This window comes from Semicossyphus pulcher, unplaced genomic scaffold, assembly GCF_022749685.1.
Source record: "Semicossyphus pulcher isolate SPU_LCO1_2020_fin unplaced genomic scaffold, fSemPul1.0.p SCAF_14, whole genome shotgun sequence".
In the NCBI taxonomy this organism is placed as follows: domain Eukaryota; kingdom Metazoa; phylum Chordata; class Actinopteri; order Labriformes; family Labridae; genus Semicossyphus; species Semicossyphus pulcher.
Genome location: NW_027211648.1, coordinates 17,993,286 through 18,017,982, shown reverse-complemented (window position 1 = coordinate 18,017,982; position 24,697 = coordinate 17,993,286). Strand labels below are relative to the sequence as shown.

The following is a 24,697-nucleotide window of genomic DNA, read 5'->3' as shown; positions in this document are numbered from 1 at the left end:
CTAGCTAGACTCTTCTCCTCTGTAGTCCCCCGGTGGTGGAATGAGTTACCAAACTCTGTTCAGTCCGCAGAGTCCCTTTCACCTTTAAGAAGAAGCTGAAGACCCAGCTCTTTATGAACACCTCTTAATCATATTGATGCTATTGATGATGACGACTTTGAGGATGTTGTTTATGTTGATTAGGATATTCATGATGAATGACAGCGTTGACATTGTTGTTGTTGTTGATGATAAAGTTCAAGAAAAAAAAAATCTGCTTCTTTACACCCTGTGCATTGCCTCTGTGCACTTCCTGTCGGCACCAGTGTCCGGTCGCACTTGAAGCCGTTTGTTGGCACTTATCCTGTCTTGACCGTTGCTTGTGTTGTGTTAACTCTCAGATGTACGTCGCTTTGGACAAAAGCGTCTGCTAAATGAAATTGTAACATTGTAACTAGGGCTGCTCGATTATGGCAAAAACAATAATCCTGATTATTTTGGTCAATAACTGAGATCACGATTATTGATTGACTTAGGAACAGCAACCATTTATTTAACTTTCTTCTTACAGAAGGGTCTTTCACGGTGCATTTTCTTGAACTTCAAACATTCAACTGAAAAACTTAACTTACTTATAAATTGAATTACATAATGTATTAATAATCATTACAATAATGAATCAATGATTGGATTTCAGCTGATTAAACAAATTGGTCGTGTTCCTCTTGTGGCGCAGACACCACCGTGTAACAAATCTTACACACTATTTGTTGCTGCTCCTCATCAGACTCTTTGAAACCAAAGTGTTTCCAAACAACGGAATTACTTTTACCTTTCTTGCTGACTCCCTCTCTGGCATCTTGGCTCGGACTGAACTACGTGCGGCTACAGCCTGGCGAGTGAGTGTGGGCGGGGAAAAGGTCACTGCTGAGGGGTGCGCTGGATTTATATCACAGGACAAAACGAGAGCGTCGTTGCGAAACGGAGTGCGGCAAAACAATCTGTTTTTTTAATAATCGTTGGAAGCCAAAATCGTAAGTGACATTAAAATGAGACTAATTGAGCAGTGACATTGTAACGTGTCCCACTGGCAGCAGGTGCAACAAAGCAAACTCAAGAATGAGAACATACTCAGACAAACATCTGGGAACATCCAAAACATGTAAACTTTTCTGTGTGTTTCAAACGGTCTTTAATATGTATTCATTGTTGGTTTAATATTGATTTGACTTCATATAATCATGTGACATGACACGGGTGGTGGTAGCGGTGCAATTGGAGGCATCACTTTTCACCTACTTGCACCGCAGCTGTGACATCTGAACCCTGTGCAGCTCCACAGCTCTTCAACCCTATGCTCACGTGACTGATAAATCTTTCACATATCTTCCAAGTGACTTAATTCATGTTAAATAATAACATTAAAGCAGCCACAGTGAAAGGAAGTGTGCATCTGTTAGAGCTGATGATGAATCTTACAATCTATTACATGTGACCACACAGAGCGCCTGCAGGCTCCCTGCTTCAAATGATGCATGTAACTGGATAAATCACTGGGAGATGTTATGTAACTGTGATTTCCCACATACATGGCCAGTTTCTGCTTCTCTCCTCATCCACAGATTCTGTTTTCAGTCGCTGAATTTGCTGGTTTTGGTTTCAGAGTGAAAGAGAGCCGGTCCTGATAGCGCTCTCTTTGTGCATGTGTGTGTGTGTGTGTGTGTGGAACAAAGCCTCAAGGCCAATTCATCCTTCACGTCTGTGGTGTCATTGCTCCAAGAGAGAGTGCACGCTCAACCACACATGTACAGTGTCCCTTAAGGGTCACAGCGGGAGATGGAGTTCAACGCTTCACAGCTACTTTAATGACTTGTCATAGTGTCCTTTGGCCTGTGAGCGCCGAGGCAGAATTAAACTGTTTTTAGAAGCTAAAGTCGGGTACAATCACCAGACTTTGTTTATTTGTAAGCATCTGCTTTCATATTTCTATCTTGTAGATCAACATGCTGCTGACGTTCAGTACGGGCGAGGACTGTCCGTGTCCGACAGACATCCAGGAGGAGCTGTACGACTTCCACAACCAGCTGCAGCTGCATTGTGGTGAGATGCTGATCCTGCAGAACGTAATCTTTATAATGAAACAAGCTTAATTGTGTTAAACGTGATACAATTATCTAATATTGCTGATTGTAGAATTTGTAACACATATTGTAGCAGAATATCAAATAGGAAATATAGAGAGCATAAGAAATCTCACATAACTGGCTTTTTATACATCAGCCGAATTTAGCAGTAATTGCTTGCAGGGATGCTCTCACTCTCTCCCTCTCTCCTTCCCTCTCTGCATCTCTCTCTCTCTCTGCAGCAGTTACAGCTCAGTGCTTCTCCGATTGCTCTGACATCTTGATGTTTTGATAAATAATTGAATTGCCCAATTCTCTGCGGTACGACAGATCTAATGGCAGTTTCAGACCTGTCATGGTACACCGCCACGCAGAGAGCAATAACAGAATTGAAATGGCAAAGTAATCGGAGATACTGTTCATCCTATATTGCGCATTGCACACATGACACGTCCGCTAACCCCACAGGAAGCGGCGCTCTGCAGAGATATTGCTTTAATAAGCTTTGATCATATTTATGTACTATATGTCTGTCTGTTTGTGCCGCGCAGGAATCCCTATGGAGGAAGACGAAGACGAGCAAGCTACGTCTATCAAAGGTCGCCTCCTGATGCTGGTGAACAAGATCAAAGGGCAGGCTCACAAGGCAGAGGAGCCCAGGGAGAAGGAGCAGGCTGCACCATGTGAGGACGTTTTTTTAGTATTACACATTACTATTGCTAGTATAATATTTGTACACCTGCTTTGTATTACTCTGGGTGGGCTCGGTGATCCATCCATTATAGCGATTATCCTGTTCAGGTTGTGGGGGGGCTGGAGCCTATCCCAGCTGTCATTGGGCGAGAGGCGGGGTACATCGTGGACTGGTCGCCAGTCAGTCACAGGGCTGACACATAGAGACATTCATGCCCTCATTCACACCGACAGGCAACTTAGAGTCATCTATTGATTTAACGAGCATGTTTTTGGATCGCGGGAGGATCCACACATGCACGCGGAGAACATGCAAACTTCACACAAGCCCTTTTTTCATTGGTTACATCACAGCACCGTAATGAAGCTCTGCCTGGATGCCTCATTTGCCATTAAACACTGGACCAAGCAACGCCGGTTAAGCCGTCTCAGCGTGTTTCTACACGGCGTTCCTACCTTGCGGGAGCAAAATATGCGTGAGATGTAAACAAACAGCGCGTGCTTCACATACACACACACGGCGCTGCTGTTCCGCCCTGCTGGCTCTGCTGTTTACACTGACGCCGTTTTGTCCCTGTTACGCCTCTGATGCCGCCTCAGAGGCAGAACAACATCATCACACCATTCCGCCTCCGTACATTTTACATTAAAGACAAGATGTAACCGAAGTGTATTAATCCCGCCTTGACCTGGCAGTGTAAAATTATTTACATTTTTAAACTACAGAATTGCTCCAAAATAACAGGAACAACCAAAAATACCTGATGACCAGGGAAAATGTCAGCCGTAGCCATCATTACCAGCACTAAATGAACCGCCTGATCTCAGTGACGTTTGCTCTGCGTTTGCTCTACGTTCAACCATGGAGATGCGCCAGGTACAGGTTCGGCAACACCACTTGGACAAACCACACGCAGAATAACACAAACTCGTGCTATGTCCGAAACCACATACTAACGTACTGCCTACTACATACTCAAACATTATTCACTGCATACTGCCTACTAACCTGACTATTAGGATGCAGTTGGCATCATACTCAGAGCCGTCTTCTCCGTATCACGTGACTTAATCGTTTACATATGTCCGGTCTGATCTCTGGTCCATCTCCGCCATAGCAGAAGCTGAATAGCCGCAATGCATTTTGGGGCAGTTGAGTACAACCAGTGAGCTCCCATCTCATACTCAAACATCCGGGACGATCTAGTATACATCCGGGCATTTCTCGCATACACAAAATTGCATACTATGAGATGAGAACGCACGACATACTCAATTTTACGTCACAGTTAGTATGATTAGTATGATTAGTATGATAGTATGCGGTTTCGGACACACCGACAGTTTCTTGTCTTTAGGATTTTATAAAAGAAAAGAAAATTCATCAGCTGACTTCAGAGCAAAAGTAGCGAGTAATGAGAACATTCATAGAAATGAAGTGGAGTCAAAAGTAGGATATTTGCCTTTCTTATGTGGAGGAGTAAAAGTAAAAAGTTTCCCCCAAAATAGTTAAAAGTAAAGCACAGATACTGAAAAAATGTACTTAAGCATAGCGCAATTTACATCATTGCTGTCCACCCCTCAGTCTGGGGGATCTAAAATCTCATTTGTGATTGGCTTGAGGATGTGGATAAAATTTTGTTCATGTACACATTGGCTCAAGTTAAACCTAAAACTAATGTTCATTAAGCATTGATCCAATCGTGCTTTTGTTACCCGAGCAAAATACTGAAAACATAAGTTAAAACTTGGCGGACTCTGTAAGGTTTTATTTCGAGGTCCAAACGTCTAAAACGTCCCAAAAAAAGCGCCCTTGAGAAAGACATTGAAGTATTTTCTTTCTATACAGCTTGTACATTTGTGATTTCCATAAAAAAGCGCACACTCCTCTCACACGCTGTCCATTCACACCTCACTACATTCTGCTCTTTATGCTGTCTTTCACCTCTTTCTGTACGAGCTCTGCGTCTGTGTCCCTCGCTTAGAGAAAGAATTAAAACGCAGGAGCTCCCGTGTTGCACCTCCAGCACCCTCAGCTTTGCCTCCGTTTGTCTGCTGGTGTCATGTGGACTGTGTCACCCGTGGCTCTCATTTCCATTTCAATTTCTTTTCAATTCTATTATGGTAATATATGGAGCCGGGTCGGCGAAGACAGAGGGAGGCTCTAGACTGAGGAGCATCTTCCTTCAGCCGTTCGGGGAGACGAGAGAGGAGAGGAAAAAACAGCGATCAAACCAAATCCTTCGATTGTTCAAACTTATAGACACATACGGACATATAACACGATCGTGAGCACACACGGGGATTTCAGTCACAGCACTCAATAACAGCGATGCCACAACAGGATAAATGAAGAACAAGATGTGTCTTATTTTCAATCTCAGGTACTTTTCTCTGTAAGGGACCGCCGACCGCCGTCGCTGATTGCAAATTATAACTTAACAGGACGAAAATTCTTTCTTCTTGTTCTGTCGGCCTTCAGTTTAGAAAGCGGTGTGTGATTCAAACCTGCTGCTCACTGAGATTTATTTATAAGTGTGTGTCTCAGTTTATGGCAGCAATTTTTCACTAAGGTGTGATTTAAAATGTCCCTGCTCTGGACATAAAACAAGACCCGTGTGTCTGGCTTTGATTGCCTAAAGTAGAAAGGGACTAACTAATGTTCTACAAAGCCTTCTGAGGGTCTTGTGATTGCCTTACCATCGCTGTCGAAGAAGAGCCCTAATTCCCCTCTGGATAAACTTGGGCAGAAATATGTGTAACTGACTGCAGATGCTGAAAGCCAATCTCTCCGCCGGGGTCCAGTGTGACCCTGACAAGGAGCAAATAAGACGACCACACCGATCTCCCAGGAGCCAGGTGGGATGAAAATAGAGGAGTGTGTATTTTTCACTTTAAATAGTGCTTCGGGTGGTGGTGTGGCTCGTGGTCTCTGAAGGGTGTTGTGTGAGCGCTGATTGATTCGAAGGCAGGTTGGTGGTGGCAGCTGCAGTTCAGGAGCGTCACATCTACTTCTGTAACAGCTGGAGGAGTCAGAGAGAGAGCGGGGAGAGAGAGGGGAATCAGTGTAAATCTCTACAGGCAAACTGTTGTATCTGTGCAAAGTGTTTTTTGAGGGGGAATATTTTTTGTGATTATATTTACTGTAAGTTGCTTGGCCTGTTTTTTGAAGCCATTTTTGTTTCCCTTTTCCTGGCAGGAAAGGGTTTACAGCCAGACCAGCAACTTTGTGAGTTGGCTGTACCAATGACTGTATATATAGATGGATGACACGTCTCGGTCTCCTCTTATTATACTAAAGTGAAGCCAAAATTCCCCTGGAAGTGGGCGCTGCCATCTTGCAAATTTAGAGCCAGAGCCTGCACAGTAGGGATCGGATGGTGGAGCTGCAGTGTTGACGTCTTGAGGACTATAGCCTCTATACATCGGCCGCCGATTTAACTACTGAGCTAAGCCAGCGCCCAGGTCTGAAGCAGATATAAACAATTATAAAAACTTCAATGACTGTTGTGATTTTTCTTTTACGTCTCCTCTCGCCGTTCCTCCTCTACTCTGCTACTCCGGAACAGATCCGCTGCAGGAGCCGGATTAGTCAACAGAGGAAAACTAATTAAAAATAAACTTGTCAGAAAAATTAACAACTGGATGTGAAATTTATTTGGCTTGTATTTTGATTTTATAGTTTGACTCATGTCCCATCTGTTAACATGGAGGAGGCGGGTGTTATGACCTATACAGCAGCCAGTCAGCAGGGGGCGATAGAGAGGTTTTGGCTTCACTTTAGGGAGCTGTCCATCTTTTTATACAGTCTATTGGCTGTACTTTGAGCTAAATGCTAACTCCAGCATGCTAACATGCTCAGATTGAAGATGCTAACATGTTAATTTTTAGCTACAAATGGTTTCCATGGTTAGCTAGCTAGCTAGGGAATATATGCTAATTAGCTCTAAAGAAAATATACATATGAGCCTGTTGGAAATGTCTTTAGTTTTGCAAATACTTGGTTATAAACTAAAGTACTGACCGAATAAAGAATTGACCTTTACCTATTATTTTGCAAGTTGTAGTTTTCTGTATGTTTTTTTTTTAAACTTAGTTTCTGTTGAAAAACAAATATAGAACCCTGCATAAGAAAAGGGTTTCAAAGAGGCAGGAGGGCGAACACAGTGAAGATGACATGATTTACTCTGCTGGTACTCCAGCTATAACTTCTCCTCCCTCCGTCACATCATCTTGCTCACTGAAACCCTGAAGACACAAAAGGCCCCAGTGTCTCGGCCATTATTTCACCAGGATGAAGTAAAAGGAAAGTAGCACAGAATTCTCTTTCCCTCGCCTGATGAATGGTTTATCCACCGGCGGCATTTAATGCTCAGGCGTGATGAAATGCGTGTGTGAGGGCAGAGGGATTGTGTGAGTTAACTCTCATACAATACAAATCTCTGGCTTCCGTCAGTGTAACTCTAGACTGGTCGGAGCGGTGAGGGGAAAGTACTAGAAGGGTGTGTTCAAGAGCCAAACAGACAGAAAGGGGACAATCAGGTGTGTGTGCCAGAGTGACAGAATGAGGGTCAGGTGTTGTGAAGCATCTTGTCCGAGAGGAAGAAATGTCGCTTCTCGTTTTGGAACGAGCCGCCGCCTCTGCCCTTTCTGTGACACCCACGTGACTCTCGGCGATGGCAGGATCGGTTACCGCTGTGTGTGACATTCTGCCGGCCCCCCACCCCTCGCACAAAACACACACACACACACACCAGCATTGATTGACAGCCTTGTGTCATATAGTCTTTGGAAAGCCAACAGATCCAATCAAGCATGCAGACACAGGGGTCTTAAAAACACAATCACCTAATTGCAATACTTTTAAGGAAATCAATTGTTCGTAAATGGCTCCATCTTTTATGATTCCGACTTGTTTAATTGATGCCTTTCTCTCCTTTCGTATTCGTACCCTCTAGCACAGACTCACAAATAACACACACACCCTATTGATCCAGTTTTAATGAAGCCTTAAGGGTACCCCACCCACGAGCTGTCCAAACAAATGCCTCAAATTAAACCACAGAAGAAGACGAATACTGTACAGAACTATTAATACCTCGTCCTCTTCCCGTCACTAATTTGTTACATAATAAGGCTTCCTTTCCGCTCCGCTGAAAATGTGCCTTTTCATGAATGAGTTGCATGCTGTGTTGTCTTTTCAGTGGAAAATAAGTCACTGTTGAAACACAGCTGATTGCCTCTGCTTTAATAGCCAGGGCTTGTTAAGGTGGCGGGTAACACGCATGAAGTCCTGTTAGCTCGACTCCAACACATTAAACACTGTAGATGAGCCGTCTGTCTGTTTATGCCTGTGCTCAAGGTCCTGCTGTTTGCATCATTAAGCCTGTTTGGGAATGCAGCCTCTGAATTACATGTGTAGAAATTGAGGGCATCAGTGTGTGTGGTGATGTGTGTCTACATTTGCATTTAAGGGAGCAGCACAGTAAGGGGGGGGTTGCTCTGTCCTGATGTGACCTTGGTGTGAGTTAATGGAAGCACGGTTACAGTGTATTTTCCTTTTAACGGCAGTAATATGCAGGAAGAGTACAGCGCGTTGAGCACTCTCAATCGCACAAAGCTGTACCTTCTGTATTTTAATCTTACTTTAAGTTCAGTGTAAAAATGTAGTTTTGAAACCATCTGAAAGCAGCATAGTGTTGGGGGATATCTTACTATGGCTTACTACTACTAAAGAGCTCATTTGTATCGTTGACAATTATTATCAAAATCTGTGATTCCTCTTCTGAGCATTTAAGCTTCTTTCAGCTCATTGTTTTGGTTTAATTGCTCGTATCTTTACTGTTTTGACTCACTCTGATCAGCATTGTTTACTTTCCAGAGGCAACTTTCAGTGAGAAAGCTCTGATAAACTTACTGTACGCCTCCTGTTCAACACCAGATGACAGCCACTAGCTTTTAGCTGCTGTCTGTCAAACATTGAAATGTGTTTTATTTGTTTCCTAACAAAGAAAGAGCTGCCGTGCTCAACTCTAACTCGGTGCTGACTCAAAGATAATACTGTAAGCATAAAGACGTCAGCTCTCACAATAAGTTCACAACTTTTAATGAAAAAATGATCAACAGCAGCTGAATGCAGTGGCGGCTGGTGAATAATATTCTAGGTGGGGCTGTGCTGTGCCATACTCAGTTTTTAACAACCATCCCACTACGACAGTTTTAAAAAGTAAACACGGGAAGCAAAATAGTGCATTTACATGGCTACATCCAGCTAGCCAAGCCTTTTTCAGAATCGCCCTTCGGGGATTCTTTTCTAAGACGCTGATTGGCCAAATTCATGTTGATATGCGCGTATCTCGCCCCAGCAACAGTCCCTGATTGGCTACTCGTCTCTGTTTTATGGGCGCTTTTTCCAGCGCCCCTAAAGCAGAGACGAGTAGCCTAACGCTTGTTTCCCACATTTCCAATGAACATTAATTAATGTATATAATTTTATGTATCTATACATGTATATATATTACATATTTAAATAAGTAATTTTGTTAATATTAGTTTTTTAAAATAAAATAAATCAAAATAAAAACACACTCTCCACTAGGGAGGGCAGCGCCCTAGCACCCTCTATTGGCCTGCCGCCACTGGCTGAATGAAACGAGCGCGCTTCAGCCCAAGGCTTTCGTAAATGTTTTGCAAACAAATGTGGGTGTGACACCTTTTTAACGTCAGGTGACAAAATGTAACTGGACATAAATGGCACAGAAATGTACTTTATTTCATTATATCAGACACATAGGTCCATATCAAAACACAATACATACAACACAAGACAGAGACGACAACAACAAAGGGGATAGAACAGGAATAAAATCATTTCAGTTCATTACAGTTTCTCTGCTGATGTGGAAAGTCCCAATCAGCATGAAACGCATAGTAAATAGACAACAGTTCATTAGAACACCTGCGATTTAAAACACATGAAGACCATTTTTCCAATGTTTCCAGAAACAAGAAAAACACCATGTGTCACTTAGCGTGGGCTGACATAAAGCCATCATGATTACATTTTTAGAGTCAAATAATCAACTCATAAATTGAAACATTAAATTCCTGAGCATGGCGTGGAAGGTTGGAACATTATTAGATACAAACAAACCACTTGCATTCGTCCACCTTGGTACCTTAAGTAGGATTCGAAATGCATCATTGTATGCCACCTGAAGCTTTTTCATTTTAGCTGTACTGTAGTTACACCACAGGTGGGCTGTGTAGAGGATAGTACAGTAAGCTCTGTTTAAACAGCAACTGTGCACATGTGAAATTTTGCGTGCCAGCTTAAGTCGTTCCTGATGGTGACCTAAGTGTTTTACTTTATTAACGACACTAAGCGCTTGATCGGAAATGAAGAATGAAGGAACGTTTTGCTTCTTGTTTTCTTCGACATTTAATCGATTCCTTGTTGCAGCTTTATCCATGATATGTCACTGTTGTGTTTACAGCTTGTTCCATTGCCACAAAGACAAATGTTGCCCTTTAAATATGTTCAATGATGTCATTTTTTTCATGTCTGGGAAGAGTATGACATGTGAAGTGACTGGTCCCTTGGTAAAGGTTAACTGCTATCAAATAGTATATCCTGATAAAGGGCCATATCTCTGATTTTACATGTCACGAGTTGCGAGCCTTTTTGGACTTTTTGACAGTGTATCTGACCCTTGCCAACACAGTCGAGTCGCAGGCGGTTAACATGTTGAAAAGGTCATAAATATGTTTAAAGCAACACATTTAAATGATTGTTCCCTTATAAAAGGAAACTCATCTTCATGCTTCTGTCTTTGCAGCCAACCTGAAGGAGCTGATCTCTCAGACGATGGTCAGCTGGGCTCAGGAGTGTCACATCCAGGACCCGGAGCTGGTCCGAAAGATGTTCAGCCTCCTGAGGAGGCAGTACGACAGCATCGGGGAGCTGCTGCGGGCCATGAGGAAGACTTACACCATCAGCGCTGCCTCGGTGCAGGACACCATCAACCTCCTGGCGTCCCTCGGCCAGATCAGGTCGCTGCTGTCTGTTCGTATGGGGAAAGAGGAGGAGAAGCTCATGATCGATGGGCTGGGGTAGGTTGTGGTTGCCGCAGAGGAGCTCCAATTTGGTTTTCTTTCACGAAAGCTTTATGTGAATTTTAGGTGTTCATTATGTTTCTGCTTCTTTACAGGGACATCATGAACAATAAAGTATTCTACCAGCACCCCAACCTCATGAGAATACTGGGCATGCATGAGACTGTCATGGAGGTCATGGTCAATGTGCTCGGAGGAGATAAATCCCAGGTTTAACAACTTCTACCTCTCTATTAATCTCTGCTTACACGGGCTGTAAATGAGGCACCTACTGGGTTTACTGCGTCGCCTAACCAGAAATGATGTTGCTCATTTCAAAAGTTTGTGTTTTAGTCCAGTTCTGCTTGTTATCATTTGTGTGTGAAGTATGGTCGCAGGGTGAGTGTGCGCTAATGAAGACGTGGTCCCAGTAGGTGGGCTTTCTCGTCAGGCTGACAGCTCCGGAGTCTGGGAGGGAGGGCAGAGAGGGCAGCTTGTGGCTGGCTGGCTAGCTGGCAGTGTGTGAAGGTGTCAGGCCTTTTTAGACGTTAATTAGGAGCAAAACATGCTGGGGACTTTACAGTAACAAGCCGAGAGAAGTCATTACAACAAACTCAGAACCCCAGAATAAAGCAGCAGCCTCTCCAAAACCACTTAGTATCAAGTAGCTTTTTGTTAAATGACGATTTCTTAGCAATGAGCATGAAGACAGTCTACTTAATGGCATATTCTTGTGTCCTCTGAAGTGCAGGGATCTTTCTTGTGAATGTGTTAGAGTTGTTTTGTTTTTAAATTTGAACTGCTTACTTAGTTTGTTCGTGCTATTCCACAGGAAATTGCCTTCCCAAAGATGGTGGCCAGCTGCTGTCGCTTCCTGTGCTACTTCTGCCGGATCAGCCGCCAGAACCAGAAGGCCATGTTCGACCACCTCAGCTACCTGCTGGAGAACAGCAGCGTTGGCCTCGGTGGGTACACCTCTCTACGTCTTTATTTAGCTGCAGCCATTCCTATTATTGATCAGACTTTTTTGAGATTAGCCGAATTACTATTGGAACTCACCGTTCCCTGAGAGGACCGCATCGAGGAGGCCAACGAAAGGAAGAGGGCAAAGTACACTGGTACACTGGGTCGCCTGGGTGAGGGTGTGTGATTGTTGAAAGATCCGAAACACCCAATGACCCTAGGTAACATCACTGATGATGTGTTAGGCGCATCACAAGATGTATCTAAAAAGCTGGTACCAGCAGGAATAACCCAGAATATACAGACTGCAGGACATGCTCGTGGATGCTGTTAGAGGAGATGTATAATAACATACCTGTAAGGGCCAAACATACATGTTAAAGCATCTGAAAGCCAAATTCAAAAACTGCCAGCACCCTCATTAATATGGCTGATACGTTTTACTTTGCCATCATAGGAATGTTCTCCGCCTCCGAGCTCACATATATCAGCCTGCACCTTCGAAGACGTGTGTGCGTGCGTGTGTGTGTAAATGTGAGTCTGAGCGCTGAGTATCTATCAGCAGCGAGAGCGACTCATCTCCCATTCTGTTAGAAGACGGCAGTGCCACAGACTCAGAGAGCACCCTGCTGGGGTGAGAGAGTGTCTCTGCTGGATGCACACACATGCACCCAGTCACGCACACACACACACACGCAGTTCACAGGCTGCTCATTAATAGGTGACAACAAGTTCTTTAAAATCTATAAATAGCTTCATATTAAAACTCCACAACATATACAGGCTGTAACCTCAGTATCATAGAGTCTTCTGTGTTATATATACAGTGCTTTATAAACCCTGTCAAACCTTTCTAACACAGATGTTGACCAGCTGCTGGCAGATCAGCTGCAAGTGATGCTTTTAAAGGAGTGGAAACACCACCCCCTGCTGTTTTATTGACATGTCAACACACAGACACAGGCTGATACAATACAGTGTGTGCTTTGCGTTGTAGCATCACCAGCTATGAGGGGCTCCACTCCTCTCGATGTGGCTGCTTCCTCTGTGATGGACAACAACGGCCTGGCTCTGGCGCTGGAAGAACCGGATCTGGACAAGGTAAGACTTTGCGCACGTGCAGCATGAATCTGCCTCATGAAAAGACTAAAAGTTAAAGGGAAACACCCAGTTTGAAATCACGCAGTGTGGTTAGAGTAATCAGTATTGATCTGTATGTGGTGCTGTGGTTGTGCTCTACCTGTAGGTGGTCACTTACCTCGCCGGCTGTGGCCTCCAGAGTTGTCCGATGCTCCTGGCTAAAGGTTATCCAGACATCGGCTGGAACCCCATCGAGGGGGAGCGTTACCTTTCCTTCCTGCGGTTTGCTGTCTTTGTCAATGGTATGACTACATTTACCATCTCTCTCTCTATCTGTTCCTACTCTCTCTCTCTCTCTTTCTACCCATTTATAAACATTTAAAGCTAAATTAAAGCTCCAACTGTGGAGCTACAGAGTGCTTGATGTATGTGCTGAACTCATATAGCTTTACATTTGTATTCCAGGTGAGAGTGTGGAGGAGAACTCCAGCGTTGTAGTCAAGCTGCTCATCCGCCGCCCGGAGTGCTTTGGACCGGCCCTGAGGGGAGAGGGAGGGAACGGTCTGCTGGCCGCCATGAAAGAGGCCATCAAGATCTCTGAGACTCCGGCTCTGGACCTGCCGGGCTCTGTGCACGGAGTCAGCTCGGACGCGTAAGCCTTCGCGATCAAGCAAAGCTTATCGAATCAATGCAGGGTCTTACCTTTAAGATTAGCTGCTCATCCCTCGTGCCTTATGCTTTTGCTCTTGACTTTTCTCTCTTATAGGTCTGCTGACGGTGACGATGAGGAGGAGGTGGTTCACATGGGCAATGCCATCATGTCCTTCTACTCTGCGCTCATCGACCTGTTGGGACGTTGTGCCCCAGAGATGCATGTACGAAGAAACTGTGGATTTATTTTTACTTTTGTTTGGACAGATTTTCTCTATTTTCACTTTTATTTTCTCCTCTTCAGCTCATCAATAAGGGGAAAGGTGAAGCTCTGCGTATTCGTGCCATCCTGCGCTCTCTGGTGCCGACAGAAGACCTCGTTGGAATTATCAGCATACCTCTCAAAATGCCGATCACCAACAAAGGTCCGGACGCTCACTCTGCTAACATACATCAGGATACTGTGCAAATACACTTCCGTCAGAGGACTTACGCTGTTCATCTGCATGCTGCTACAGGATGTGCGGCTCGCTCACGTGAAAGTACAATGGTTACCAAAGTCTGCACAGTCAGTGCGTGGCGGAGCGTTATTGATTTCATTTCACCGCTCATGCCTTTTTAATCAGCACAGCGCTTTACTGCACACTCCCATAGCTCTGAGTAAGCCAAATCATTTCTATAGCGAGCTGTCATGCACTATTGATTGATCGGCGTAAGCATGGCAAGGCTCGCCTCTTAAATTTGCTGCCCTGAGCACTGCTGCACAGGCTCTGTCAGCAGGCCAAGAGTGAAGACAACAAGCTCCAGCACCTGAATGCTCTCATCCGCACGCTGCTGCACGCTGCTTAATGAATACACACAACTCCGCTAATCAGAAAAGACTTGCCATTATTTACTGTAGGCTGTTCTCTGGGCATGTCGCTGCTCCACACCTGTGTGGCTTACTCTGTCTTATTCTCTCTCAGATGGGTCTGTCACAGAGCCGGACATGTCAGCCAGCTTCTGTCCAGATCACAAAGCCCCCATGGTGCTGTTCTTGGACAGGGTGTATGGTATCGAGGACCAGAGCTTTCTGCTTCACCTGCTCGAGGTGGGCTTCCTTCCAGACCTGAGGGCCGCTACCTCCCTGGATACGGTGGGTAACGCTGGAGAGAAGTGATGAATGTACAGCCTCTAAAACATGAACTTCATCAAGGAGATTCAGGATCAATAGTATTGGGCAACCTTTTAAACTAATGAGAAGCTCCTCATTAAGCCTTGGTTCAAGTTTCCCTTTGGTTGATTTATGTAATCGTTCCTAACTCTTATTTATCAACAAAAAGTTGATTGAGTTTTAAGTGAATTAACAAAAGTTTTAAAGTAAAACCTGGCTTCTTTAACTCTCCGTTTCAACTGGCAAGGTCTCAGATTATTGGGTTAAAGTCATCACATAAAGTTTACTGAAAGCACAGCAACAACAGAGTAAAAGTAATGTGTGTGAGTTTTCTTGAACAGTCACTATGAGATAATTGTAAACGCTTAAACATGGCAGCCTAAGCATCTCAGCTCAGTCTGCAGGCTGCTGTGAACGCCAGGTTTCACACTGTTTTTTCTACATACTTTAAGTGCAGCTTCAGCAGGCTTTCGGAGAGCTGGCCAATCAGAAGAAAGCGGGCGGGGTTTCTTAAAGGGACAGAGCTGACTGAATCGTTTCAGGCAGTGGCTGTATGAGGGCCTCTTTAAACTGTAAATTATGCTAAGCTACTCCACAGGTATCACAGAGTGAAATATGAAGCTTGAAATGAGCATAATACCCCCCCTTTAAGTTTCACAGCAATATCTATGTAAAGTTTTTAACAATAACTAACACTAGCCACCATAAGCTACTGGTCATACCCGACCACATAGGCAATAGTAGCAAACATAAAACTGAGTCACCTAACGCAAAACAGTAATTTCACCACTGCAACATGCTGTTTGACCTTTGACCCTTTCTTCTACAGGAGGGCCTGTGCACCACAGAGACAGCCCTAGCCATGAACCGCTTCATCGGCTCCGCCTTGCTACCCCTCCTCACCCGCTGCGCCCCTCTCTTTGCCGGCACCGAGCACTACGCCACCCTCATCGACTCCACCCTGCACACCATCTACCGCCTTTCCAAGGGCCGCTCGCTCACCAAGGCCCAGAGAGACGCCATCGAGGAGTGCCTGCTGGCTGTTTGCAAGTGAGAGACATATGATGCTCTGCTTTAGTTTAGAGTTAAAAAATGTCTCTTGGTTGTTTTTTTTACTAGTGATAAAACAACTCTTGTGATTTCTATGCTGGCAAGAACAGCAGAGATCAAATGCACATTTTCCTTGCTCTCTAACAGAGAAAGTAAAATAACTCAAGGCAAGGTCTCTCTAAACATCCGTATAAATCAGTGGGACAAAAGTGGTCAGACTGTGAAGATGTTCTGGTTAAAGGCGGCCCAGGGCAGCGAAACTCTTATCTCTCTCACACCTTATTCTGCAGGCACCTGCGCCCCTCCATGCTGCAGCAGCTCCTGCGCCGGCTCGTCTTTGATGTGCCCTTGCTCACTGATTACTGCAAGATGCCTCTCAGGGTGGGCAACAGTTTCTTCACTTTTCTCACTCTTAACACCGCCGCCGGCCTTTTTCTTGCCTTTATGCAGTTGCCTGTTGCTCTGCTGGAATGCCTCAGTTTTAGTTTTTTTCTGTCTGCCTCATTATGTGTGTTTTCCTCATAATCTCACCTTTGTTTCGTCTGTATTTTCACTGCTTGATCATCTTAATTCAGTTGATTGACAGCTCTCTACCAAGGTACCAACAGCCTTTTTCAACTAACTCTATTGAAGGTGTACTTTTAATAAACTGTTGTTCACCTTTTGCGCTTAGTATCACACACACACACACACACACACACACACACACACACACACTAAGAGGTGCAAACACAACCCGGGGTGTTAATCATCAGGTGTGGAAGAAGAAGGCAGCCACAGGAGGAAAAACAAGGAGATGAAGTATTGGAGTCTGTGATTACAGGCTTGTTGGCTCCACCGCTCGACTCCATCCGTCTGGCCACACCAGAGAAATACTGGAGATGTAATAGATTGTGACTGGCCTGTGAGATTGCAAACACACTTGTCCCATACTTTCATGTACACATTTGGATTTCATTTGAGCCGAGCGTGGGCGGATGATTTCCTTTGAGGTGCTGTTTGCTATTCCTGCATGGCCATGTGCCGGTGTGATGAGAGCATGTGTGCTGCCCGTCATTGAAAACACTGTTAACTGTCTTGTTTACTAAATTCTGTGTATTTATTAGTCTGCTTGACTTGCGTGTGTGTCCTCCAGCTGCTAACCAACCACTATGAGCAGAACTGGAAGTACTACTGCCTCCCGTCGGGCTGGGGCAGCTACGGCACAGCGTCCGAGGATGAGCTGCAGCTCACCAAGAAGATCTTCTGGGGAGTGTTTGATTCTCTCTCCCAGAGGGTGAGTAAAGTTTCTTATTGGCGTCCTTCAGCATTACGTTGTGACTCCATCATTTTCCGAGCAATCATCATTAGCATGTATTTGGCAAAAGGCCGAAACCTAGTACTTCTTAAAAAGGAATTTGTAAGGGAGTGTCATACAGTAAATGCTCTCAAACAGTGATAAACAGTTAAATAAAGACACCTCATTAATCACAGTCTTGATTAACATGTATGAATGTGGAGGACTTATTGGCACCAATATCGTGAGGTCTGTTCATGATGCAGATGGCTGCACTCAGCACATCTCGCTAAATGCACACTCATGAAAGGAGGCTGTGCAAAGGGCCGGCCTGAAAACATCAATATCTCGACAGGCAGCATTGATCCAAAGCCTCTCGCACTTTGGATCTTCAGCTCTAAGAATAATTCTTCATTAAGGCTGGGCCCCTGCGCCGTTACACTTTGACTGAAGTAGCTGTGCAGCTCTATTTAAGTACCACTTTAAAAGAGCGAGGCATATTACTTGTATTCGTTAAATAAGATTTTGCACGACTGTACTAAAACAGACTTTAAAGAGCTGAGTTTTGCATTTACTCTGTAATTTTCTCCCTCTTGCTCGGCAGAAGTATGACGCAGAGCTGTTCAAGATGGCCATGCCTTGCCTCAGTGCCATAGCTGGAGCTTTGCCGCCGGACTACGTGGACGCCTCCATTGGTACAGCTGTGGAGAAGCCTGTTTCTGTAGACGCTCAGGGCAACTTTGACCCCAAACCCATCAATACTGCTAAGTAAGCTTTGTTGGAGCCAGATCAATAAGAACTCTAGTATCAGCCTGACTACTTTGATAATATGCACAGGACATGACTTCAGTTAACATACATTTGCATACACAAGCTGAATCATTGTCTTTTTCCAGCATTGCTCTTCCAGAGAAGCTCGAACACTTTGCCAACAAATATGCAGAGCATTCCCATGAGAAGTGGTCCGCAGAGAAGGTAAGGCCAAATATAAGAGGTTTCACCTGGGAGAATGGATGTAAAATTACACAGTATTCGACTGAGGAAAATGAGCAGACACTTTAAATATCTCTCTACTGCTACTCTGAAAGTTAGCAGGGAACATTTCAGCCATAACGGAGTGAAAATGATCAGTAGCTTGATTTAGTTCTTTTCATTTCATTCTTTTGGTGGTGTTTCCTCCTTATTAAAAAAAGAAACTCGGCATGCTGACAATAATGACTCTCCTCTCTGTGAAGCCCCTGCTTTCTTTCTTGCCAACTCCTTATCCGGCATTTTTGCATCTGTCAAAAAAATTAACAAAAGCTGAGGACAGCAAGAACTGAATGTACCGTGACTCCTTAATGTGTGATGCACACTTAATCTCTCACACAGACTGAAATAATAAATCACGTCCTTAGGGGACTGTGCAGGCGACGAGGATTACTTTCACCCTTTTGAATTCCTCTGTGCTTCTGCCGCAGGTGCTGCTTGGATGGAAATATGGAGATTGTGTTGATGAGAAGGCCAAGACTCACCCTCAGCTCAGGACCTACAAAGCCCTGACAGAGAAGGTACAACATGCTGAATATTTGAGTTTGTGAGGAGATTAAAACTGAAGAGATAACCTAAACCTCGTTCCCCATTTTTGTGTCTGTGCTTCAGGAGAAAGAGATTTACAGATGGCCTATTAGAGAGTCCCTGAAGAGTATGCTAGCGATGGGTTGGAGTATCGACAGGACCAAGGATGGTGAAAGCATGTCTCAACAGAGGGAGACGGAGAAAATGCGAAAGATCTCGCAGACTTCACAGGTACAGTGCAGAGAAAGTGACAGAGACAAACACAACAGCAATTGTGCTTGTTCTTCAAAATGATAGGATTGTTATCTGCCAACTTCTCCACAAAATAGTTTGTCCAGAATGATGATAATCTCATGATTATATATTTTTAGTGCCTGAAATTAAATCCTAATCCTTTAGGAGATGGTATAAAGTTGTTTGGTTGTTTTTTGTCTATCTTGGCAATCTCTTAAATGATTATCTACAACAATATGGACCATAAACTATCACTGCTTTGTGTTTGGGTCTTTTCATCCTGCACTCAGACGGTTGGACAGTTGGACAATGATTTATTGCCCAGTAGCAGACAAACCCATAACAGGAAGCAGTTGGAAGGATAGTCATGAAGAACAAAGAAACTCTTTTAAAAAAAGGCTCATGCAACAAGTACAAACTAACAAATGACTAATGAAGAAGTCTGTTGTACATGGAAGGAGGCTAATAAGTGAAGTGGAGATGTGCAGGTGGGCAGGAAGGCCAGGTCAAATCTAGGGCTGATTGTAACAGTGAACAGGTGTGTGGAAAAGAAGGGAAAGTTTGTGGTCATCTGGTGGAGAGGTGGAGAATGGCAGGAATAAAGTAAATGTGCTGGGAAATAGAGCAGGGGCTGAAGACAGGAATTGAGAGCGGATTGTAATAAAAACTTTTATTATTCGTATAAAAGTGGATAAAGCTAAATACTTTTTCATTAAATGACTTTGTGCAGGTTGCTTTGGTCAAGTATGCGTTTATACTATCACTTGGAGAGGATGTTTCTGGAATTTTAACCATTTATGAATTACCATAAGCTAGCTAACTATTACTCCTCTAGCTAACGTTAGCTGTCAACAAGTTATCTTTTAAGTCAACTCTTTCAATAGTTTTTGAAACCTTACTTTATTACTTTTTTACTCACTTTTACTTGTTACTTTTGCTAGTTTTAACTTCTAGCCAAGAATTGCAACTGTTAATTCATTACTTTAAGCTTTTTTTTACTTTTAACTGTTCGTTTAAGCTAGCTATTTCAACTGTTTTAATTTTAGCTAACTGTAACTGATTAGTGGGTTATCCTTTTAGTTAACTCTTTCAATAGGTTTTCATTTGCTAATTATTTTAAGTTGTAACTGTCACTTTTAGCTAAATTAAAATGTATGTTTGATACTTTTAATTATTAGTTTGACCCTTTTTCTACTGTTTGTTTACTGTATGTTTAGCTAACATGAATTATTTCAACAGTTCATTTACTGTACTTTTTGATTACAATTTCAACTGTTATATGCTGTACCATTAGCATTAACATTAAGTATTTTAACTGTTTATTCCTTTGCTATTCAACAGTTTTTTCTTGACGTTTAGCTACTAACTAGTTTTTAGACCATTAGTGTTACTGCTAGCTAAAGATTTCAACTGTATACTCTCGACAAAACTATTTTAGCTATTCATGCATTGATTTGATTTGTCTCTTCTTCCCAACTAGATTTCTCAAACTCCTAATTGCAACATGAGGTACAGCAGCAACTGTATGCAGTTGAAAACAATCAGATCAGTTAGTGATGCTGTGGACACAAATTTAATTGTGTTGCTAATCTTCCTGTATAATCGACAGAAAGCCTAAAAACACAGACTAATCCTTTAAGTGCTACTTGAGCAGACATTTTGTGTTATCAAAGTGTTATTTTAAGCTGTTAACATACTGTTAAATCTTTTTGAACATCTCCAGGCAAACGGCTTCAATCCGAGCCCGATAGACACGAGCAACGTGGTTCTATCCAGAGAATTGCAGGTGAGCAACTTAACATTTGTTTTGTCGTACTCTTTGTCTTTTTAACATCAAACAATCTTTATGTCGGAATACTAGATGCAATATTTCCTGAATAAAGAGTAACGTGGGTGGGACGTGTTTCTGACTGAGATGCACTGCTTGTCTTTTGGTCCAAGGGGATGGTGGAGGTGTTGGCTGAAAATTACCATAACATCTGGGCCAAGAAGAAAAAGAGTGACCTCGGATGCAGAGGTGATTTCTTAATAATGTTAATCATAGACGCATATATTACACAGATACCTGCAGCAGAGAGGAAGATACTGTTTGTTTGTGCGTGTGTTTGTGTGTGGGTGGATGTTAATTGCCATTTGGTTGCTGTGTTTGTATGTGTTTGAGAGCATATGCATGTCTTTAGCTTGCTGATTTTGACTGAATAGGTTCATTTGAGCGGTATATCCGCTTCATGTCACCATCTGCCTTTACACAGACACACAGAGAAGAGACGTGGCGAATTAAGTCTAACTTAACACAACGTTGTCTGTAATTTCAGGTGGGGGAACACACCCTCTGTTGGTTCCTTACGAAACACTGACAGCCAAGGAGAAAGCCCGTGATCGAGAGAAGGCCCAGGACCTTTTCCGCTTCCTGCAGATCAATGGATACAGCATCACAAGGTCTACACTTTAATCATATCTGTCTTTATTTATCACATTAAGGCATTGCAGAAATTTTACAACTTTAACCTTGATCAAAAGCTATTAAAAATGACTTTATTTCTGATATCTTATTGTGTTACAGAGGTTTAAAGGACTTGGAGCAGGATTCTTCTTCTATGGAGAAAAGGTTTGCTTACAAGTTTCTCAAGAAGCTGCTCAAGTATGTTGACTCAGCTCAGGAGTTCATCGCTCACCTTGGTGAGTTAATATAGCATAGGACCTGACTACAAGAGATTTAAAGTAGTATAATTACTGACTTCATGTACTTTTATATCCATCCAGAGGCCATGGCTGCCAGTGGTAAAACAGACAGGTCCCCTCATGAACAGGAAATCAAGTTTTTCGCCAAAGTAAGTATTTGACATTCAGCTGATTGATCTTTTGAATAAAATTTACATCAACTTGATCTGACATTTTCTTTATCTTCTTCTTCAGGTTCTTCTTCCACTCATCGACCAGTACTTTAAGAACCACTCCCTCTACTTCCTCTCCTCCCCCAATAAAAACTTGAGCAGCAGCGGCTACGCCTCCAACAAGGAGAAGGAGATGGTCACCAGGTACAAAATGCACACATTCACTTTAATCTACAGCAATATAGCATGACATTAACTCTTCACCAATCTTGAAACTAAACTCTTAATTACTAATCTTCTCTCCAAGAATATAATCATTGTAACTGTGTGATTTCCTCCCTTTGTCTATCCATCACACCTCCAGCCTGTTCTGTAAACTGGCAGCTCTTGTCAGACATAGGATTTCTCTCTTTGGTAAGCTGATTACTACTGACTGGTCAGCACTGTGTATGTGTGTGTGTGTTGTAAAAGTGGGTCTATGTTGATGATGATGATTATTATTTTTATTATTATTAATATTATATTTATTATATTATTATATTTATATGTCTTAAGTTTTTTCTCTTTGGTGCCTGTTTGGATCTCTTGTAATCAGGTCTTTATTAAATGCGTAAAACCTATTGGAAGCATGTTAGACGTCACTGGAGCATTTATTAGCACAACTTTACTTTAGTATGTTAAACAAATGAGATATCAGATGTTAAAGTGGCAATCTCAAAGATTTCAGTTTTGTTCTCTTTGGCGCCACCTATGGCGTTAAACGGTTATTGCGGGAGCACACTTCCCAGATATCCAGACAGTGTTGCATGTGTGACGTCCACGGTTGGCTCCGATTTTCCTCGCTGACGGTCCGTTTCCTGTTTAGACTGTTTGCCTTCATCTGAGCGTCGAATTTGTTTCTTTTTCTTTGGACTTTCTCTTATTTTTGAAGTTGTATCTGTAGTCATCGATCTTTTCTTTGTTTGTTCAGCCATAGTAGATTACTGTTTACTCGCAAGACTGGAAAAGTAGCAGCTTAGCTCCACCTACCCTCTCTGGCAGACCAACCACTGCTGAGTGATGAAAAACACGTCACTAACTGGGCGCTGTTTTTGATTTTTTCCGCGAATGTCGCCAGAGACACCTAGTTCACAATAATACCATATACTGCATCTGCAAAGGCTTTCATTAGAGGGTCATAGGCTCAATCACAATTGTGTTACCTCATTCTGCGATAGATGAAGACTTAACAGACATTTATTTACGAGAAAATCTTCAAGATGATCACTTTAAACAAAAGCAGCTTGAGCCTTTTCATCCAAAAGGTTGATTGATTATTTAGATTTTGAGGCTTTAATCACCTTAACCACTAAATTTGTTCATTTAACCGCTGCGCCCTTAACCACAGTATGTATCCCACAACCAGCTGAGTTGACCAATTTTGTATTGATCCTCTACCCTTACCAAATATAACTGAACTCTTAACCCAGCAATTTAATTGGCTACCCTGAGAGGCTCAGTTCAGGTCAAGAAGGTCGCCTCAACATGTCTGACTGTGTTTGTTTACTATTTATGTCTGGTGTTTGTGTTGTCTCACAGGGAGCGACTCCACTACCATTGTCAGCTGTCTGCATATCCTGGCACACACCCTGGACACCAGGTGAGTACAAATTAGGCAGCACTGGAGACTCACAAAATGCCTGGCAGCTTTTTGTTCCTTATAAAAATTTAAGTTGGAGAAAAAAAGAAACCAAAAATTGTTTAAATGTTAACAACAGCCCTCGGCTCAATAATTACTGTTTTAATGCTAAATGTTTAAAAAATCACTTAAATTTTCCCTGCATGAAGCGATGATCTAACCTCTGTCCGACCCTCTAGAGGAGCACATTTGTCATGAGCATTTTTTAAAACAGTTGTGACTCCTCTGTCTTGTGGGAGGCGCTGGCATTAACAAAGAGCATCTTCTGGCATTTAAACAGGCACGGCAAATTTCATGCGCCACATGTTGCCCGAGGCTTGTAGTGTTCTTAAGAGACAATGTACTGTTTGTTAATAAAGCTCGCACACAATGAGGCCAGACCGGCACTTTATCATTGTGTCTTGTTTGTGTTGAAGAGCTCCAGCTGATGCTCACAGACTCTGTCTTTCATTTGTCCTTGCTTCTAAGACAATCAATGAATAACAATGGGTGATTCATTTAGCAATGTTATGAACTGTAAAAGCTGAAAATGGACGCTCTAATCACATTAATGTTGAGCTATTTCAGAGTGTCATGATACGTCTACGCTCAAACGTCGGCACATGCACCTTAGATTTAAATATCCACTTCGTTCATTAGATAAATCATCCATGATGCAGTGTAAGGGCGGTCAGGTTGATGCTCATGCCTCATATTTCATGTTCTTCACAGACTGAGAGTGAAGTAATTGTGTCCTGCTGCGGGTAAACAGTGTTGTCCTTTGCACTCAGAGGGGTATCCAGTGGTTTATTATAGCTCTGTCCTTGCATATCGCCTCATTTGGTTCCCGTCGTTCATTAAACTCTCTTTCCCTCCACCAGGACGGTGATGAAGTCTGGCTCCGAGCTGGTGAGGGTGGGGCTGAGGACATTCTTTGAGAACGCGGCGGAAGACTTGGAGAAGACGTTTGAGAACCTGAAGCTGGGGAAGTTCACTCACTCCCGCTCGCAGATGAAAGGGGTGTCGCAGAATATCAACTACACCACCGTAGCTCTGCTCCCCATTTTAACCGCTCTGTTTGAGCACATCACTCAGCACCACTTTGGAGTCGACCTGCTTTGTGAGTCCTGACAGCACAGGAATGATCAAACATTGTGTGAGAGGGTGCTAAAGAACTGGAGTCAAGTGTCAACGTTAACTCCCACAGAGTGCAGTGATAACATGTTTCTTACATCCTGATACTCAGGAACATATCTACCATTTACTTACACAGATGTACAGTGAAGCCCCCCTCATAAATATGAATTAGCAACATAACAAAGGACTTTTACACGGGCCTTTACAACACTTAGC

The 24,697-nt window shown here is 43.1% G+C and overlaps 1 protein-coding gene across 1 annotated transcript in view; it reads left to right on the top strand.

Moving 5' to 3' along the window:
- LOC138590857 (ryanodine receptor 3-like) overlaps positions 1 to 24,697 on the top strand; it is an 80,690-nt gene that overhangs the window by 29,025 nt on the left and 26,968 nt on the right. Inside the window, exons 31-57 of the mRNA XM_069661260.1 lie at positions 1,977 to 2,079; positions 2,654 to 2,785; positions 10,634 to 10,907; positions 11,006 to 11,120; positions 11,722 to 11,854; positions 12,850 to 12,953; positions 13,099 to 13,234; positions 13,398 to 13,584; positions 13,699 to 13,807; positions 13,888 to 14,008; positions 14,549 to 14,718; positions 15,566 to 15,786; positions 16,077 to 16,167; positions 16,922 to 17,062; positions 17,667 to 17,830; positions 17,959 to 18,037; positions 18,523 to 18,612; positions 18,704 to 18,850; positions 20,577 to 20,639; positions 20,795 to 20,870; positions 21,169 to 21,292; positions 21,417 to 21,532; positions 21,617 to 21,684; positions 21,770 to 21,891; positions 22,052 to 22,101; positions 23,266 to 23,326; positions 24,226 to 24,464. Of these exons, the coding sequence (XP_069517361.1) occupies positions 1,977 to 2,079; positions 2,654 to 2,785; positions 10,634 to 10,907; positions 11,006 to 11,120; positions 11,722 to 11,854; positions 12,850 to 12,953; positions 13,099 to 13,234; positions 13,398 to 13,584; positions 13,699 to 13,807; positions 13,888 to 14,008; positions 14,549 to 14,718; positions 15,566 to 15,786; positions 16,077 to 16,167; positions 16,922 to 17,062; positions 17,667 to 17,830; positions 17,959 to 18,037; positions 18,523 to 18,612; positions 18,704 to 18,850; positions 20,577 to 20,639; positions 20,795 to 20,870; positions 21,169 to 21,292; positions 21,417 to 21,532; positions 21,617 to 21,684; positions 21,770 to 21,891; positions 22,052 to 22,101; positions 23,266 to 23,326; positions 24,226 to 24,464 (3,436 nt within the window). The remainder of the gene's footprint in view (positions 1 to 1,976; positions 2,080 to 2,653; positions 2,786 to 10,633; positions 10,908 to 11,005; positions 11,121 to 11,721; positions 11,855 to 12,849; positions 12,954 to 13,098; positions 13,235 to 13,397; positions 13,585 to 13,698; positions 13,808 to 13,887; positions 14,009 to 14,548; positions 14,719 to 15,565; positions 15,787 to 16,076; positions 16,168 to 16,921; positions 17,063 to 17,666; positions 17,831 to 17,958; positions 18,038 to 18,522; positions 18,613 to 18,703; positions 18,851 to 20,576; positions 20,640 to 20,794; positions 20,871 to 21,168; positions 21,293 to 21,416; positions 21,533 to 21,616; positions 21,685 to 21,769; positions 21,892 to 22,051; positions 22,102 to 23,265; positions 23,327 to 24,225; positions 24,465 to 24,697) is intronic.